This window comes from Sinocyclocheilus grahami, unplaced genomic scaffold (assembly GCF_001515645.1).
Source record: "Sinocyclocheilus grahami isolate Dianchi unplaced genomic scaffold, SAMN03320097.WGS_v1.1 scaffold726.1, whole genome shotgun sequence".
Classification (NCBI taxonomy): Eukaryota; Metazoa; Chordata; class Actinopteri; order Cypriniformes; family Cyprinidae; genus Sinocyclocheilus; species Sinocyclocheilus grahami.
In genome coordinates this window covers 248,746-266,460 of record NW_015505905.1, presented here as the reverse complement: position 1 = coordinate 266,460, position 17,715 = coordinate 248,746, and the positions used below count along the sequence as shown (strand labels likewise).

Here is a 17,715-nt window from a genome sequence, read left to right as displayed (position 1 = left end):
TTATATTCAGTGAACATATCTGCTATGTATTTAGGTCCTATGAGTGATTTATAAATGAGTAAAAGTACTTTAAAATCAATCCTAAATATAACTGGAAGCCAGTGTAAGGACCTGAGGACTGGTGTGATATGCTCAGATTTTCTGGTTCTAGTCAGAATCCTGGCAGTAGCATTCTGGATGAGCTGCAGCTGTCTAATAGTCTTCTTGGGAAGGACGCTCTAATAGTCCACCCTGCTGGTGATAAAGGCATGAACAAGTTTCTCCAAGTCTTGACTGGAAACAAAACATCTAATTCTTGCAATGTTTTTGAGATGATAATATGCTGATTTAGTTACTGCTTTGACATGACTACTGAAACTAAGGTCCGTCTCCAGAATCACACCAAGATTCTTGATTTGATTTTTAGTTGTTTGACCCCTATAGTCATGGTATGCATTCCCCTTGAGAACTTCATCTTTTTTCCCAAATGCAATAATTTCAGTTTTCTCCTTGTTTAAATGAAGAAAGTTTTGGTACATCCAACTGTTAATTTCATCAATGCACTGGCAGAGGGAGTCAATGGGACTGTAGATATTTGGTGATAAGGCTAGTTAAATCTGGGTATCATCAGCATAGCTGAATTTGGTTCTTTCTCATTATTTGACTTAGTGGGAGCATATACAAGCTAAACAAGAGCGGTGCAAGAATTGAACCTTGTGGGACTCCGCATGTCATGGACGTCCACTTAGACTTATGCTCTCCTATACTCACATAATAACCTTGACCTGAACCATTCGAGTACCATCCCAGAAAGCCTGACCCAGTTTTCCAGTCTTTATTCCTGTCTCTAGAAGTATGTTATGATCGACAGTGTCAAACGCAGCACTAAGATCTAGTAGTACCAGCACTGATATTTTGCCAGAATCAGAATTAAAGCGAATATAATTTTTTATCTTAATGAGCGCTGTCTCTGTGCTGTGATGCGGTTGGAAACCAGATTGAAAATTGTCCAGGTATCCATTTGAGTTTAAGTAGTTGTTCAGCTGATTAAAAACTACCTTTTCAATAATCTTGCCTATAAAAGGGAGATTTGATATTGGTCTATAGTTGCTCAATGAGGTGTTATCAAGATTGCTCTTTTTCAGAAGGGGCTTAACAACTGCAGTTTTCAGGGATTTTGGAAAAGTCCCAGAAAGAAGTGAGGCATTCTGCTTCTAAAATCTGCTTCTAAACAGTTAAGCACACTTTTGAAAAAAAATGAGGGAAGTGTGTCAAGATAGCAGGTTGACGATTTAAGGTGTTGTACTATTTCTTCCAAAATGTTTTCTGCCTATTGCTTCAAAAACAGACATAGTAACTTCTTTTTGAAATTGCGGTCAAATCTGTCTGATCTGTCTGACTCGCCTATTTCTGATATGATTAGCTTATCATCAACTCACACATCACTATTATTATTATTAAGCATATTATTATTGCTCATACTTAGGGTGATATGAACATTTAACTATTAACTGTTAACATTTATGCTCATGTAACTAATAAGTAATAACTGCTAAACTGGATAGGATATCTCAAATCCTGTTATATTTTTGATAACAATCTGGCAGCTGTGGTTTCCAAAAATTCTGTTAAAAAATATGGTGACAATTCTTCAGGTATTACAGGATGGTATATTGGCGCCTGTGTATTTTACAACTTTTTATTAAGATATATAATTATTTATTATATATCTTATTATTATTAAGCAAGTTATTATTTTAATTTTAATATACCAATTTACTTTTTCCCTCTTAAAATGTGCTTATAACCACCATAACAGAAGGTAAAACAGAAAATCACATGAATGAATCAGAATTAATTGTAAGAATAAAACATGGCCAATGTATCTCTATGGATGGTGCACAGGGTTATACAAACAAAGACAAAGCATATTATTATTGCTCATACTTAGGGTGATATGAACATTTAACTATTAACTGTTAACATTTATGCTCATGTAACTAATAAGTAATAACTGCTAAACTGGATAGGATATCTCAAATCCTGTTATATTTTTGATAACAATCTGGCAGCTGTGGTTTCCAAAAATTCTGTTAAAAAATATGGTGACAATTCTTCAGGTATTACAGGATGGTATATTGGCGCCTGTGTATTTTACAACTTTTTATTAAGATATATAATTATTTATTATATATCTTATTATTATTAAGCAAGTTATTATTTTAATTTTAATATACCAATTTACTTTTTCCCTCTTAAAATGTGCTTATAACCACCATAACAGATGGTAAAACAGAAAATCACATGAATGAATCAGAATTAATTGTAAGAATAAAACATGGCCAATGTATCTCTATGGATGGTGCACAGGGTTATACAAACAAAGACAAACACCACACGAATGCACGCAATACTTAATGCAATAAACATAAACTAAATAACACAAAATGTAACATAAAACAACCTAATGCATAGCACATAACTGATGACAAAAATAAGAAAGTGATGAAATAAAATATAATGAATATAAACATGTTTTGCACTGTAAATTATATGATAATTCATAGTTTTTACTTGCCACAAACATAAATTTTATATATATTTGGTAAAACTTTAGAACAGAGAAGACATACTCACTATTAACTAAGAGTTTTCACTAAACAAACTCCTAATTTGCTGCTTATTAATAGTTAATAAGGTAATTGTTAAGTTTAGGTGTGGGGTAAAGGATCTAAAATATGGTTATGCAGAATAAGGCATTAATATGTGCTTTATAAGTACTAATACACAACCAATATGCTAGTAATATGCACGCTTAAAGTTAATAGTGAGAACTGGTCCTTAAAATAAAGTGTTACCTTTTTTTTGACCAGCAATGTCCTAGCAACCACCCTGAACAACCACATAACAATATGACAATAAACATTCAGAACACCTAACCATAGTAGCATGGTACTGTATAAGCCACTCAGAACACCTTAGGATAGTAACACACTTGTAATCACCAAGAACACAGTGATACTCACATTTTCTGGGTAAAACATCGTTCTCCTGAAAAGGTGAAAATCGGCAGTAATTATTAATACTGAGCTATTTCTTACTGTCAAAGTAAAAATTAGTGTTGCAGATTTATAAAAAAAAATTATATTTACTCTCTTGTTTGATAAAGGCCATTGTACATAGAACAAATAGGCAACATTTTAGCCAGTGGCTGTATTATTGATTTTGCACATCCCAGCATCTTTATAAATCGTGCATTGGATACATAAGGTTCCCCACCCCCCTTTTGTCATCCCACGGTCTGCATCTCACCTTAAGCCTGAGCCCTGCATATGCCATGTCATGCCAGATGTTGTGTATGTTATCCATGACTCCTATTTAAATGGTGTGTGGTCTTTGTGGGTGAGGTCCTACCAAGCCCAGCAGGGTGCACGGCTCCCACATCTCAAGACTTAATTTCATCCCATCATTCAGCTCCCTCAAAGCTCCACCTTTTAGTCACATGACAGTAGGCAGTTTTTGTATGGGATCAGCATGAACTCAAATCACCCAGAGCCTTCATTTATTAAGAATTTTCAGGAAACTTAGAAGCTTCCAGACATTTTTTTTGTTGTTGTTGTTTGTTTTTTATGCTGTTTTTTTTTTGTTGGTATCTTTATTGTTGTTTTTTGTATGGTGGATTTGAGACTAATGAACTACTAACGAACACACTTGTCATACTAACAAAGTCTACGGGGGAGTGCTCATACTGAATAGAGACCAGCAATTGTGTGGAGACTAAAGCTCAGCGGTTGCTCTAAACCCTCTCAGAGTTGTGAAAAGCACTGATACAGCCCAAAGCAGTCAGTGTGTATTCCCAAATGAAGCGCCTGCAATCTTGATACAAATTTCCTCTGGCAGGGGTTTTGCTACCCAGCCTCATATGCAATTTCCTTCACTTAGTCTTTGTGGATGGGTTCTTAAATAGCCCACAATAAAGTCCCCTAGCTAGCAACCCTACACAATGATTTCTGTAGGGTGTGAGGTGCATTTGTATGACTGTGGCTGATAAGGCTGGTCCAACTATCGACCCACAAGAGCTCAATACCCATTGATTTATCATACGCCACTGTCTTCACAGAGCAGAATGGCTGCCTTAGCGGGTTGCCAGGTTGATGAACTACCCCCGCCCACATTAAAGAAAGTCTCAGAGAGACCTAAATACGCTAATGCTGACACCAACACAATGTAAGCACACACCCCTAAGCCCATAAAAGCATGGGCAATAACTCAATACAAGCACTAATTAATACTAATGCTAATGGTAGCACTAACACAATGCTAAAACCTGTATGTACACTGCCATATCTCTGGATGAGAGTACGTAGTAAAGATTGGTGGTAGAAAGTTGTCTTAAACCTTGCTTTGTGTGCATGCAAGACATTTTTGAATCTGATTGCGAAAGTGAAAGATGGATAATATAAACCATGGCATATCAAACGCTCCTCATTACCGCCCAGTTGTACCAAACCCTTCTCATTAAATTCTGCTTTATTTCATTGAGCTTGATTCATTACCTAAATCACAGCACTGAGATACCAATTATAAGGCAATAATGGTGAGAGATGGAGCTGCAATTTAAGTTTTGCCATTTTAATGTGCTCTCCAGTTGCAAAGGCAATGAAGAGTAATGTTCTCCTCTGATAATTTTACTTGAATGGGTATTGAGGCGGCAATAAAAATTGTGGATGTACTGTACGGAATCAGGATGATCATTTATTCATCCAGCTCAAATTAATTATAGGTGTACTCATTCATTTCCTATTGAGTAAATTTTGCATATAAAGAAATAGTTGCTTATTAATAGTTAGTGCGGTAGTTGTGAAGTTTAGGGATGTAGAATATGGTCATGCAGAATATGTGCTTTATAAGTACTAATAAAATAATAACAGGCATGCTAATAAGCAACTGGTTAATAGTGAGAATTGGTCCCTATGCTGAAGTGTTACCATTCTCAATATTATTCACTACTAGTTGCTTAGCATGCATATTACTAGCTATCAAATCATTAACAATCACACTAACCTTAGTTCCCGTTGTAAAATGTGGTCACACTTTATTTTAAGGTCCAATTCTCGCTATTAACAAACCATTAACTATGATTTCAATTAACTCAATTAACTTGTAATTTGCTACTTATTAAAAGTTAGTAAGGGAGTTAAGTTTAGGTATTGGGTAGGATTAGGGATGTAGAATATGGTCATGCAGAATATGTGCTTTGTAAGTTCTAATAAACAGCCGACATGTTAATAATAGGCATGCTAATAAGCAACTGGTTAATAGTGAGAATTGGTCCCTATGCTGAAGTGTTACCATTCTCAATATTATTCACTACTAGTTGCTTAGCATGCATATTACTAGCATATTGGCTACTTAGTAGTATTTATAAAGCGTATATTCTGCATGGCATGTTCTACATCACTTAATCCTATTCCTACCCCATACCTAAACTTAACAACTACCTTATTATTTCTTAATAAGCAGTAATTAGGAGTTTATTGAGGCAAAAGTCGTAGTTAATAGTGAGAATTGGACCTTAAAATAAAGTGACCTAAAATGTCATGTGTTGTAAATATTTAGGAATTAATTATGATATATGTAAAAAGAATATATATATACATATATATATATATATATATATATATATATATATATATATATATATATATATATATATATATATATACTGTATATATTTAATAAGCATTTCTCAAAATAATAATGAAGGTGTATTCAAAGTGCAAAAGTGTTAAAGTCTGACCTGATCTTGCCCTAAACAACAGGTGGCACTGTGTTTGAAGATGGCGGCTCCCGGCTTTTGTCGTCTCTTGGCTGTGCTCCTCATCACACTGTCCCACACCTCGTACAGCTCTGAGATCCCATCTGAAAATGCCAAAAAGAGTCTGACCCGGTCTTCCACCTCTGACTCCAAGCAAGACCAAGATATGGGACTTCTGGGCGGCAGCCAAAGACGGAGACACTGGCCTCGTAAAGACAGGGATGATAGTGTTGGGCTTCACTCACAAAGGCCACTGGATCGACTGGAGGAGGATGGGACAAGTCTGGAGGGTCTGAGCCCTGTAAGGCTGGAGATGGGTCCTGGGGACAGTATGAGGACGGAGGTTCATGAGGAGGTGAGGGGTCCTGCTCATATGCGGCGGGGAAATCATCCACCGGAGGGAGAGTTCAATCGTAAAGGCAGGAGACATGGTCACGGGCATCAGGCTGATCACAGAAAGCAGGGAGACAAAAGAGACAAAGGTCGAGCTAAAGGTAATTGAGATTTGCTGAATTTTTTACTTAGTTAATACGAGTCATTGCAATTTGCAATATGGTAAGCATTTATTTCATAAGAAATCATCCCCCATATTTCTGTTTGCTGAAACATCTATGCAAAAAGGACAAAGGAATCACACTGGTGCCAATGGCAATAGTTGCTTTTTAAGGGTTCAGTCTTTACAACAGGGGTATCAAACTCAATTCCTGGCGAGCCGGAGCCCTGCAGAGTTTAGATTCAACTCTAATTAAACACACCTGATCCAACTAATCAAGTCGTTCAGGCTTATTTGAAAACATACATGGTATGTGTGTTGGAGCAGGGTTGGAACAAAACTCTGCAGGGCTCCGGCCCTCCAGGAATTGAGTTTGACACCCCTGTTTACAACAACCTACTAAGACTTCTTTTGGTTATCACAAAAAATGGCTAATTACTAAAAATGGAAAAATTTGGCTTTTACAAAAGTCTGTTTCAAAAGCTAAACCTTTGGCGAAAAACTGCAGGTAGTCTTTTAAGTCTGTTTAGTTGACAACAGGTTTATAAACACTTCTCGTTAGTAATCTGATAAAATGCTAAAATTTATATATTTTTTAATCTTGGCAATTATGAAAATGTAAATGCTCCATGCTCCACTCTGAAAAATGCACTGCATCAGACTAAATTGCAGCCTTTCATTTAATAATCACACTAAGCCATATTGAAATTGTTTTTTCAAATACTTGTGCCGACCTATTTTTCAATCTCTGCTTTTTTTCCATACATTGAAAGCTTATAGTAACCAATGACTGTCAAGTTAGTCACAATGCTTGTGTACTACATTTAAAGTCAGCTGAAGCTGTATGAGGGAAAGGCTAATGTTATCCACAGAAATGACACACAACATGCAATTACATACGTAAGTGGTAATATAGCACCTAAAACTACATTTGTGATGTGATGCATGCGATTATTGCATCCAGCTGCTGCTGATCACAGCGTGAGTATAAGTAGGCAGCAGATGCAGCGCATATTCAGCTTTTCGCTTCGGAGCCGAGCAGTTCTATCGTTCTGCTCCTGACCTTCTACGAGTAAAGACTACGAGTCAAGCACGCTCTTTGTGGGCTCTCGTGCTGGTGGACGGCGCTTCAGCGGCGGTGGTTTTCCCGTGTCAAGTGGGTTGCACACAGCAGGCTGCACTATCCCTGTGTGTGTTGCAGACGGCCATCTCCCCTGTGCGCTTCAGCACACTGAAAGAGCAATTTTCCATTCTAAAAGAGCTTCACGGGTGGAACGTCTTTTTGAAGATGTCTTACCACCTGTTTGTTTCTGGGTTTGTTTGTTACCTGGCGCCGGGTGATGGTCACGATCGCTGCCTCTCGTGCCTGGGTGTGAAGCACGCTGAGGCAGCTTTCGTGGATGACTCATGCTCCCATTGCGGGGGTATGACCATCTCGGAGTTGCGGACCAGACTCCGTTACCTGCAAGGGGGCGGAGTGCCCGTGCCACTGCCTAGATCTGGGGTTCCCTCTGGTGGCAGCCGGGGGTACCCTTTTTCTGGCAGTGGGCGGACTGGTCTCACGGTCACGGTAAGGAATTCCCCTCCTACAAGGAAGGGGACGCCCGAACCAGCCGGCACTTCGCAGCGGATCCCTCGAGAGAGCAGGCTGGATCCTCCCGGGGGATACCACCTGTTTCTTCCAAGGCTCCTCCCGATGATCGGATGTCGGTCGCAGCATCGGCTGTCCCGAGCTGCGCTCCCGGGAGAATGGCCCGTGTTTCCCCGGCAGATTTCTGCCATTCCAAGAGGGTTCAATCACCTCCATTTTTTCCATATGCACCTAAGGGATGTCCATATGTGTATTGCTTCCGAAACCTCCTTCGGGAAGGTTCGAGCTTCCGTAACGCCCCTGTTCCAAGTAGAACGGGTACGTTTTCCCAGTATTATCCAGTCTTACTCATTGGGTAGTGCCATAGCAGCAGTAGCTGGTCCTCTTGTGAAGAAGCCCTGGCCTACGCCAAAAAGTAGGGGCGCAGGTGGCTTCCACAGGACACTGGAAGGGGCAGTAGCTGTGGCCCTTTGGTAGGATTCCAATTTCGTCGTGACCGACTGAAAGGGAACGTCTCGGTTACGTATGGTAACCCTTGTTCCCTGAAGGAGGGAACGGAGACGTCACGTCCCGTCGCCACAGCTCCTGTACCACCGCTGAGTGGCCGGGTCACCGGCTCGACTCCTCAGCGAAAACCTGAATATGCGCTGCATCTGCTGCCTACTTATACTCACGCTGTGATCAGCAGCAGCTGGATGCAATAATCGCATGCCAATGTGCATTGGCTCGTTTAGTTTACACTCGAAGTGGATTGGTCTCTCTAAGCGAGATCCCAATTTCGTCGATCATCCGACGTGACGTCTCCATTCCCTCCTTCAGGGAACGAGGGTTACCTTACGTAACCGAGACGTTTTGGGGTGAAGTTTATTCATTTATATTTGCAGTGACATCTAAACTTTCCCTGCTCACTGGCAGATAGATATAGAATATTTTTCCCAAGTAATTTCACATTTATTCAGCTAAGCACACATCCAGCTTCAAACCACATTCAAAGAACAAAGACTATGTACAATATGTACTACAATATACTGCTTGGTTCAGTACTGTCTAATTTGCTGATTTGTCGCTCAGTTATTAATAATGGTTCTTATACTAAACCAACATACTGAATGTTTGAATGGTAGTGTATCACAGCTTTCACAAAAAGCAGCACAACTGTTTTCAATGTTGATAATAATCAGAAATGTTTCTTGAGCAGCAAATCAGCATATTAGAATGATTTCTGAAGGGTCATGTGACACTGAAGACTGGAGTAATGATGCTGAAAATTCCGTTTTACTACAGGAATAAATGAAAAAAATTACATTTCAAAATATATGTAAAAGATAAGTTATTTAAAATTTTAATAATATTTCACAGTTTTACTGTTTTTACTGTTTTGATCAAATAAATGCAGCCTTAATTGGCAAGCATAAGAGACTTAATCATAATATTCTAAATTTTTGATCAGTAGTGTATATAGTGCACTGTATAGAATTAAATATATTTAACAATAAAGCCTGAGATGTTCAATAGGCCTATGGAGTCTAGTAACATTGGGTTTGTTTCTGTGTCTATAAGTAGCCATATGAGATGTTTGCCAAGTCTAAACTATGCTAATTTTATTAAAGACTGACCATAGTTTCTCTCTCTTTTTCTCCTAGGGGATCTCTATGAACCTGAACCAGAATTAGGCTCCTTGTCGAAGGATATGAATGCATTTGAGGATGGTTTTTACACCTCCCCGCCCAATCACGACAATGCCCCACTCACTGAAGCTCCCTCCCCTCTCTTCCCCATTTTGGTAACCACGGCAATCAACGAGCATCCCCCAACACTGTCCCCAGCCTCCACCAAACCCCAGGTACCCTGGCAAGCAGAAGCGTCCTTGAATATGAAGGTCTGTTGTGTTGTTCAGAGTGTTTAGTTTTCTAAGATGCTGTTATTCCTCTCATATGCACAGAGGACTGTGTACAAAAGCATTTTTGCATTGTTTTGCCTGGATTCCTTTTTTTTTTGTTAAACATTTCACCAGCATCCTGATTTTATTGTTAGAAATACTTAAGTCAGTGGCATTACTCTTGGGACGTTTTGCTGCTTTCAGTCTGCTTTATACTGCCTTGAGTCTTTTTCCACTCTGTCATTTTGTTGTTAGATCCCAAAATGAACATCTTCATTTGAACCGCACACTGTGGCAGATATAGATATTGAAATGCTGTTTGGAGCCAGTAGTGGAGGTACTTGTCATCCTTGCGGTGTGCAGCGCTTCATCACACAGATTTATTTACCTGTGCTTCTGTGCCGTGCTTATTACTGAGTGCCGCCCGGGGCTGGATCATACACGAGTAAAATTACCCAGCTCGCTTTGCACTAGGGAGGAGGGGAGCTGTCACCAGAGCGAGTAAGGGGTGAGATGTCACTCGCCCATCCTCCTGCTCCTCGTCTGTTGTGTTGTTCAGAGTGTTTAGTTTTCTAAGATGCTGTTATTCCTCTCATATGCACAGAGGACTGTGTACAAAAGCATTTTTGCATTGTTTTGCCTGGATTCCTTTTTTTTTTGTTAAACATTTCACCAGCATCCTGATTTTATTGTTAGAAATACTTAAGTCAGTGGCATTACTCTTGGGACGTTTTGCTGCTTTCAGTCTGCTTTATACTGCCTTGAGTCTTTTTCCACTCTGTCATTTTGTTGTTAGATCCCAAAATGAACATCTTCATTTGAACCGCACACTGTGGCAGATATAGATATTGAAATGCTGTTTGGAGCCAGTAGTGGAGGTACTTGTCATCCTTGCGGTGTGTAGCGCTTCATCACACAGATTTATTTACCTGTGCTTCTGTGCCGTGCTTATTACTGAGTGCCGCCCGGGGCTGGATCATACACGAGTAAAATTACCCAGCTCGCTTTGCACTAGGGAGAAGGGGAGCTGTCAACAGAGCGAGTAAGGGGTGAGATGTCACTCGCCCATCCTCCTGCTCCTCTTTTTCACAGCCATCTGTTCTACTCCATTCTCCTCCCTGGATATCTTTTTATCACTCCTCGTATATATTCAGATTCTCTTGAGAGGCATCACTAGGCCTGGATGCTGATATTAATAAAAACTACATTTGCAATTCCTTAAGGAAATGCAAACACTTACAAGGCAGCAAAAGAATAGTGTTTTTGCTAAAATAATCCAGAAAGGAAAGTAAGCTGCCAGAATGAGACACAGCGATGAGCATAAACTGATACTGGTGAAAATTCTATGATTTAAGTCAATAGGTGATTTCCAAGTTTCAATCTTAAATAGATTAAATCTTGAGGAATTATTTTATTTTATTTTATTTTAGAATAACACAACGGTATTGGTCTTTTTATTTAAATTAAATAAATAAATGGATTTTTGGAAAATAAAGAAAAAGATAGAAGAACAAGAAAAATTAATTTTTGTAAAGTAATCAAGTTGAACTGTTTTCAAATAATCATTTTATTTTAAAATATTCACCCATGCAATTTTTTTTTGTGCATAATATGTTGAAAATTGAGAAATGCTACTTGTCTTGTCATATTTCAATGACTGCCTATATTTTCAATTCACAACTGCAAAATTTGACAGGAAAGTGAAGCAGTTTGCATTGCCATTGGTTGTGGACAGTTTGGCCATATCTAAAGTCTGTGATGGTTACGGACCTGTATGGTACACATTTACATGTCAGTGCACCCACTCATGGTGAAATAAAAGAGGTGGGATAGATACTATTGTTTATTTTAGATTTGCTCACAATAAGAGCAAAACACTGTTAAGTCTGTCAAACCTTGTGGTGCTTCTGGCTGTGTGTAGCACCAGATGCTCTGAAAATTATTTCAAAAGATCCCAACAAGGGTGTTAACATGTAGAAACAGTCAAATGACATGTACATTTTTTTTTCATCTTTCGGCGACTGTGATGTGAGACTTGTGAGACATCTCGGAAATTTAACAAGAAATGCTGTTGCTTGGATACAAGCAACAGACATGCTTGAAGAAACACATTTTATTACATCTTGATGAACTGACAGAACAAGTCTTGCTGCATGAGGTTACACTCTTAAAAATAAAAGTGCTTCACGATGCCATAGAAGAACATTTTTGTCTAAATGGTTCCATAAAGAACCTTTAACATTCTTCAGATTATAAAAAGTTAAGAAAGAGATGGTTCTTTAAAGAACCTTTGACTGAATGGTTCTTTGTGGAACCAAAAATGGTTCTTCTATGGCATTGCTTGAAGAACCCTTTGAAGCACCTTTATTTTTAAGAGTGTAGTGTGCAAAACTCTAATGCCAATATGCACTATAATGCCAAATTGTATAGAAGCATGTGTTAGTGGTGTGGCTACATACACCGTGTGTCAATGGAGAATTAAGACTGTAACACACAAACCCTCAGCTGCTACTCAAATGCTGTGGTTTGCAGTTCAGTGACTTAAAGTACTTTGGACAGTTCTAATTAGGCTTCGATCACTAACAGCCTTAGATAAAGAAATACAAAGAGAGATCTTCAGTTTGCACTTAATCTAACTGCCATTCCTCTAGTAGATCAGCTGTAGTCTTTAGAGACAATCGATATACCTATCCATCTACCTCTACTACAACTAAGGTATATTTTGATCATGAAATAAAATGTCAAGAGGGAAACTGAGAGAATGTGGTATCTTGATGGCATGTCATAAATGATCCAGTTCTCAAACGTGATGCAAAAGCAATTTTGAATAGCACGCAGTGTTTTTTCCTTGTATTGCTGAGGGAATGAGCAGCAGAAGTCAGTTATTACTCTGGTTAGATTCTCTCTGTCCTTCGCCTCTCCAGTCATTCAACTCCCAGAAGAGCACCGTCCTCAATGCTGTTCACTTGCACTGTGTCTGTGCCGCTCCTGCTCCAGCCGCTGGCAAAGACACAGACTCTACAAGAGATCACACACATATCAGCATGTGATGCCAGAAGCTTTAGAGTGCAGACTTCAGTGTATACACATCTAGGAGCCAGATTTACTAATAGCTTGCACCAGCGCAAACCCTCTTTTGGTGGTAAAAAAAAACTAGTGTCAGGATTTGCCAACGACATGCAGTGAAAAATTAGCAGTGAAAAGTCATTTTTGTGGCTGATTTTAGGAAAATAAATGTGAGGAGAGTATTTAAATGAATTATATATTGTGTTTACTAAAATTTGTGGTAGTCAGTTTACTGTTTTTTGGATCGTGTTGTTCATTATGGAAATAGTACTCTTGCAGAACTTTCCATTCCCATCAGTGCTCATATGGGATTGCAGTCTCACACCAAGTTGCCTTGTTTAGTAAATCTAGCTCTTTTAGAACACAAAAGCATAGATTTTGACTGTTCATACAGCTCTATTTAGGGTTTCAAGGGACATGGAAAATCCAAGGGAATTTCAGGAAATTTTAGAATTGGGATTTGCAGTCATGGATATTGTACGTGAAGACTGTCAATCAGGTCTACTTTTATTACTTTCACATTGATTTTGTAGTCTTTCTTTCTTTCTTGCTTTCTTTCATTCTTTCTTGCTTTGTCACATTTATTTGTTTAGTGCTTTTCACAGTACATAAAATGTTAAAGCAGCTTTACGGAAAATGCATGTAGCAGCGTGACAGTGTCTTTGGGATCTAATAAATATGGGGAACATTTCCTTAAATTCCTTACATCTGCTTTAATCTTTCTAACCCTTGTATTATGCTGAAGTTCTAAAATTATGTAAAAATTGACCCTAGGTGGATTTAACACAATTCACTAAAATTTGCACTATAAAAAATTATAAATAAAAAAGAAAAAAATAAGGTTTAGTTAGACAAAATTATACTATCCTTAAGGCGATGATTCAGCTTGTGATCGTAATGGTTATGACATGGATAATATTTGTCAGTCTCGTAAGTCATCTGAAGTCTTCACATGTAATGCTGGACCCAAATTGGAATTGGTGCAACATCAGGATGGGCATCTTAAGATAGAAAATGATTAGCATAACTGCTGTGCATGTTATTTTATACAAAGATGATGTGCTTTTGTTACAATTTCATTAGACATAACTGGAATTCTGTATTATGAGATGTGTTATGTAAATGCTTTAGAGAGACGTCTTTAATCCACATTGAAACTGAGAGAGTGAATCTGAGTGCCGACCATTATCATGAAGGCTGTTCCAGAGTTTAGAAGCCAAATGTGGAAAAGCTTCTATAGTGGACTTTGATATCCTAGAGTTTTGTGACCTTAAAGAGCATGATGGATTGTAATGAGATAGAGGATTTGTTAAATACAAAGGAGCTCGGCTATTTAGGGCTTCATCAGTAGCAATATTTAAAAACTAAAGCAGAACTTGAGAGTTAGCCAGTCTAGAGACGATAAAATTGGTGTGATAAGATAATACATTTGACCTGGCAAGAACACTAGGAGCTGCATTTTGAATCATCAGAAGCTTGTTTATGGATGCAGGGCAGGCACTTTGCAGTGCACTACAATAATCTAGTCTTGAGGTCATTAATGCATGGAGTATAGTTTTTCTGTATTAGAAACAGATAATGTTCCGTAACTTGGCATTGTTTCAAAGGTGGAAGAATGCTGTTTTGGTAACATGGAAAATATGATTTTCAAAAAGCAATTTGCTTTCTAATATAACACTTAGATCTTTAATAATAAAGCATGGAGTAGTATTTTGGTCTAATGACTAATAAAATGACTGGTCATCAAGCCTTTCATGTCTTTCTTACACTTGTATTTAAAAATTGGACATCAAGAGCCCTTTAAATTGGAATCACGGTGTGAGGCCAGGCAGTTATTTGTAAATTAATATCAACATGATATCAACATTGAGCCTATTTATGGTTTTAAATGTCCCCAGTCTCATTATACAATATTTATCAGTGTACATTATTTCAAAAATAAAATATTAAAATATCTTATCAAAATCTTATCAAAGCTTCCAAAGCTGTGCAGCAGGTGAAAAACAATATAGGTGTATGCAACAATCACAGGGACAAGCACAGGCTATATTCCATTAAATGCAATGCCAGACAAAATCAATCTCAACAGAGGAAGAATCTCAACATCACCCCATGTGGGATTTGAACTCATAACCTGTAGTTATAAACCCAGAGCTTTATTTATTGTGATGGCATAACTGCTTATTGCTTTTTGAATTATGCAGAAAATGCTTTTAGTACTAAAAATACAAAACGCCTTTTGTCCAGAAGATGACCAGAAGGTGGTGCTCTCACTAAACATGATGCTTTTTCTGACTGGGTGAGCCAGGACAAGCACAATATTTAACTTCACAGAAGTTAGCATTCTGGATATTATTTAGTATCTTTAAGAATTTCTTAGCTATTTTAATGTTGTTAGTACAGCTATCCTGTAATATAGATCAATGCAAAGTTGTTATATCACAGGTTTTGAGTTAGCACCTTGCTTAACCCTCATATGGTTCTCATTTCCTGTTTACACTAATGGTATTTGGGGTCAATATGACCCCAAAATTGAAAGAGTAATTGTAAAAAATATATACATTTTTAATCATACAAATAATATATAAAACATTTTGTTTACTTCTCATCTATACATTAGAGCTGTGTTTTGGGAGATATGAAGTACTTTTGTACCTATTTACCACAAAAATCCTCAACCACACCATTAGCTTGCATGTTAAATATTATATTTTCATGAAAAAAATCACTTAAATGATTATCTAAATTTGATTTAAGTTGTTTCTGGATATTGATCTAGGTGTTAGGTGTAGAATTATGCCATCTGCTGCTTAGAGAAAAACTTGTAGAAATAACAAGTTATGTAAATAAACTTAAATGTAAATAAAAACCACACACAAAGCCCTAGCTTTGCTCTATCCCGTCCAAGCCTTAAGCTGCTACATAGACCGGACACAAAGCTCAGGACCTCAGACCAGCTCACGGAGGCCGGCAGAAGGAAATGCCGTCTCTAAGCAGAGGATGGCCCACTGGATAGTGGATGCCATCACCCTGGCTTATCAGGCACAGGGTGTGCCCTGCCCGTTCAGGTTGCGGGCTCACTCAACTAGAAGTGTTGCATCCTCCTGGGTGCTGGCTCGTGGCGCCTCGCTGGCAGATATCTGTAGTAGTAGGCCCTGTTGCGGTCGTCCGTCCCCTCGGCAGCCAGACGTGGCGGAGCGTCCGGCGCCAGGCCCTCTCTCGATGAATCTGTGAGAACCGGTAGAGGGCTGGGTTCCATATGTAGAGACCTAAAAAAAGGTGTGTGTTTGTGTGTGAGAGAGAAGAGAGTGTGTGTCTGCGTGAGTGAGTATGCTCGTTCCACATTGCATTTGTGCTCTAGTATCAGGCCTTTGTTTTTGTGTGGCCATTTTCAGATTTATGCAGGATTTATTGATTTTATTTGCCAATTTCTATAAAAATGCTCTCTGTTGCAGTCACACACGTGTGTGTGTGTATGTGTGTTTGTGTAAATTTCCGATTTATGCCAGATTTATAGATTTTTTTTGACAAATGAAAAAAAAAATATATAGATTTTTTCGCATTTCCCATTCATTTCAATGTGGGGTCATATTGACCCCAAATACCAGATTAGTAAAAAAAAATTTTTTACATACCTTCAGAACAACCGAATCAACCCCAGTTTTTTATGTGAATATAGGTAGAAAATGTAAAAAAGTTTTTTTTTAATTAAGTAAAAGTTGATTGGGGTCATATTGACCCCAAGGACAGATTGAGGGTTAAAAGTGTCAAGTGGATCACCCAGAATAAACCTTTCTAAAACCATGATTTAAATCTGTCTCATTCAGAAGTCGGGTCGAGGGAAGGCTCAAGGGGAGGTGATGCCGACTCTGGACATGACCCTCTTTGACTGGACTGATTATGAGGATATGAAGCCTGTAGACACTTGGCCATCTAACAAAAGAAAAGGTATGAAAGGACATTCTCAAGTCTAATCAATAACAGTGATTTTACAGTCTGTCAGATTTGTTTCCTGCAGCAGGGTTTTTTTAAAAGATTTTTTCCCCCAGATATTCAAGACCAAAATCTTTGGGGTGTTTAGACCAAGATATATTGAAAGATCTGGATAAATATTTGATTATAAGATCGGATGTAGTTCTCCCAGATCTTTAAACCTCTATGCGTAAATAATTTGCAAACTCACAGCTGATTTCTGAATAAAGGATTTCATAGGAGGCCTATGTCTGTCTGTTTCCCCAATAAAGATAAACGTCGTGGCAAAAACAAAAGTAATGGGAACGCAACGCTTGATGCTGATGTCATTGACCCATGTGACCATCATCTCGACTGCCTCCCTGGTCAGTGCACCACTATGATTGTTTTTATATTACAACTATCAAAGAAATAGTTCACCCAAACATTACAAATCTGTCATTACTTACTTTTCATCATGTTGTACCAAACCTGTATGATTTTTTCCCCCCAAGGAACACAGAAGGAGCATTTAAAAAAAAAAAGTCTTCTGGGCACATTCATGAACGTATGAGATTAACCCTTTGAGTCTGATCTTTTCAATCAGAATAGTGACATAACACTCTGCCTAACTAGTATGATGTGTCGTTGAATAAATTACCCAGCTACTCACACCGTGATAACATTGTCCGAACCACATTGGTTTAGTCAGGAACATATCTGGGTCATTTCACCAAGAAATCAAAAGAAAAAAATATTGTATGTATTTTGCTTTGTACTTTTGTACTATTAGGAGTTTTTACATAACATCATACGGTGACGCATTGCTGCCGCACACATATTATTTTTTCCACTCAATTATGTCGTAATAACGAGATCTTTTCTCGTTAAAACGACATATTTTCTCGTTAAAACGACATCTTTTCTCGTAATAACGA

General features: G+C 38.2%; 1 protein-coding gene across 3 annotated transcripts in view; it reads left to right on the top strand.

Annotated features, from left to right (window-relative positions):
* LOC107560421 (draxin-like) overlaps positions 1 to 17,715 on the top strand; it is a 29,258-nt gene that overhangs the window by 6,915 nt on the left and 4,628 nt on the right. Inside the window, exons 2-5 of one of the 3 annotated variants that reach the window (XM_016244602.1) lie at positions 5,802 to 6,291; positions 9,525 to 9,724; positions 16,654 to 16,774; positions 17,071 to 17,163. In XM_016244602.1, the coding sequence (XP_016100088.1) occupies positions 5,820 to 6,291; positions 9,525 to 9,724; positions 16,654 to 16,774; positions 17,071 to 17,163 (886 nt within the window). In that variant the 5' untranslated portion in view covers positions 5,802 to 5,819. Of the gene's footprint in view, positions 1 to 5,801; positions 6,292 to 9,524; positions 9,761 to 16,653; positions 16,775 to 17,070; positions 17,164 to 17,715 lie in introns of all 3 variants that reach the window. The other 2 variants (XM_016244601.1, XM_016244600.1) reach the window with 2 other exon arrangements.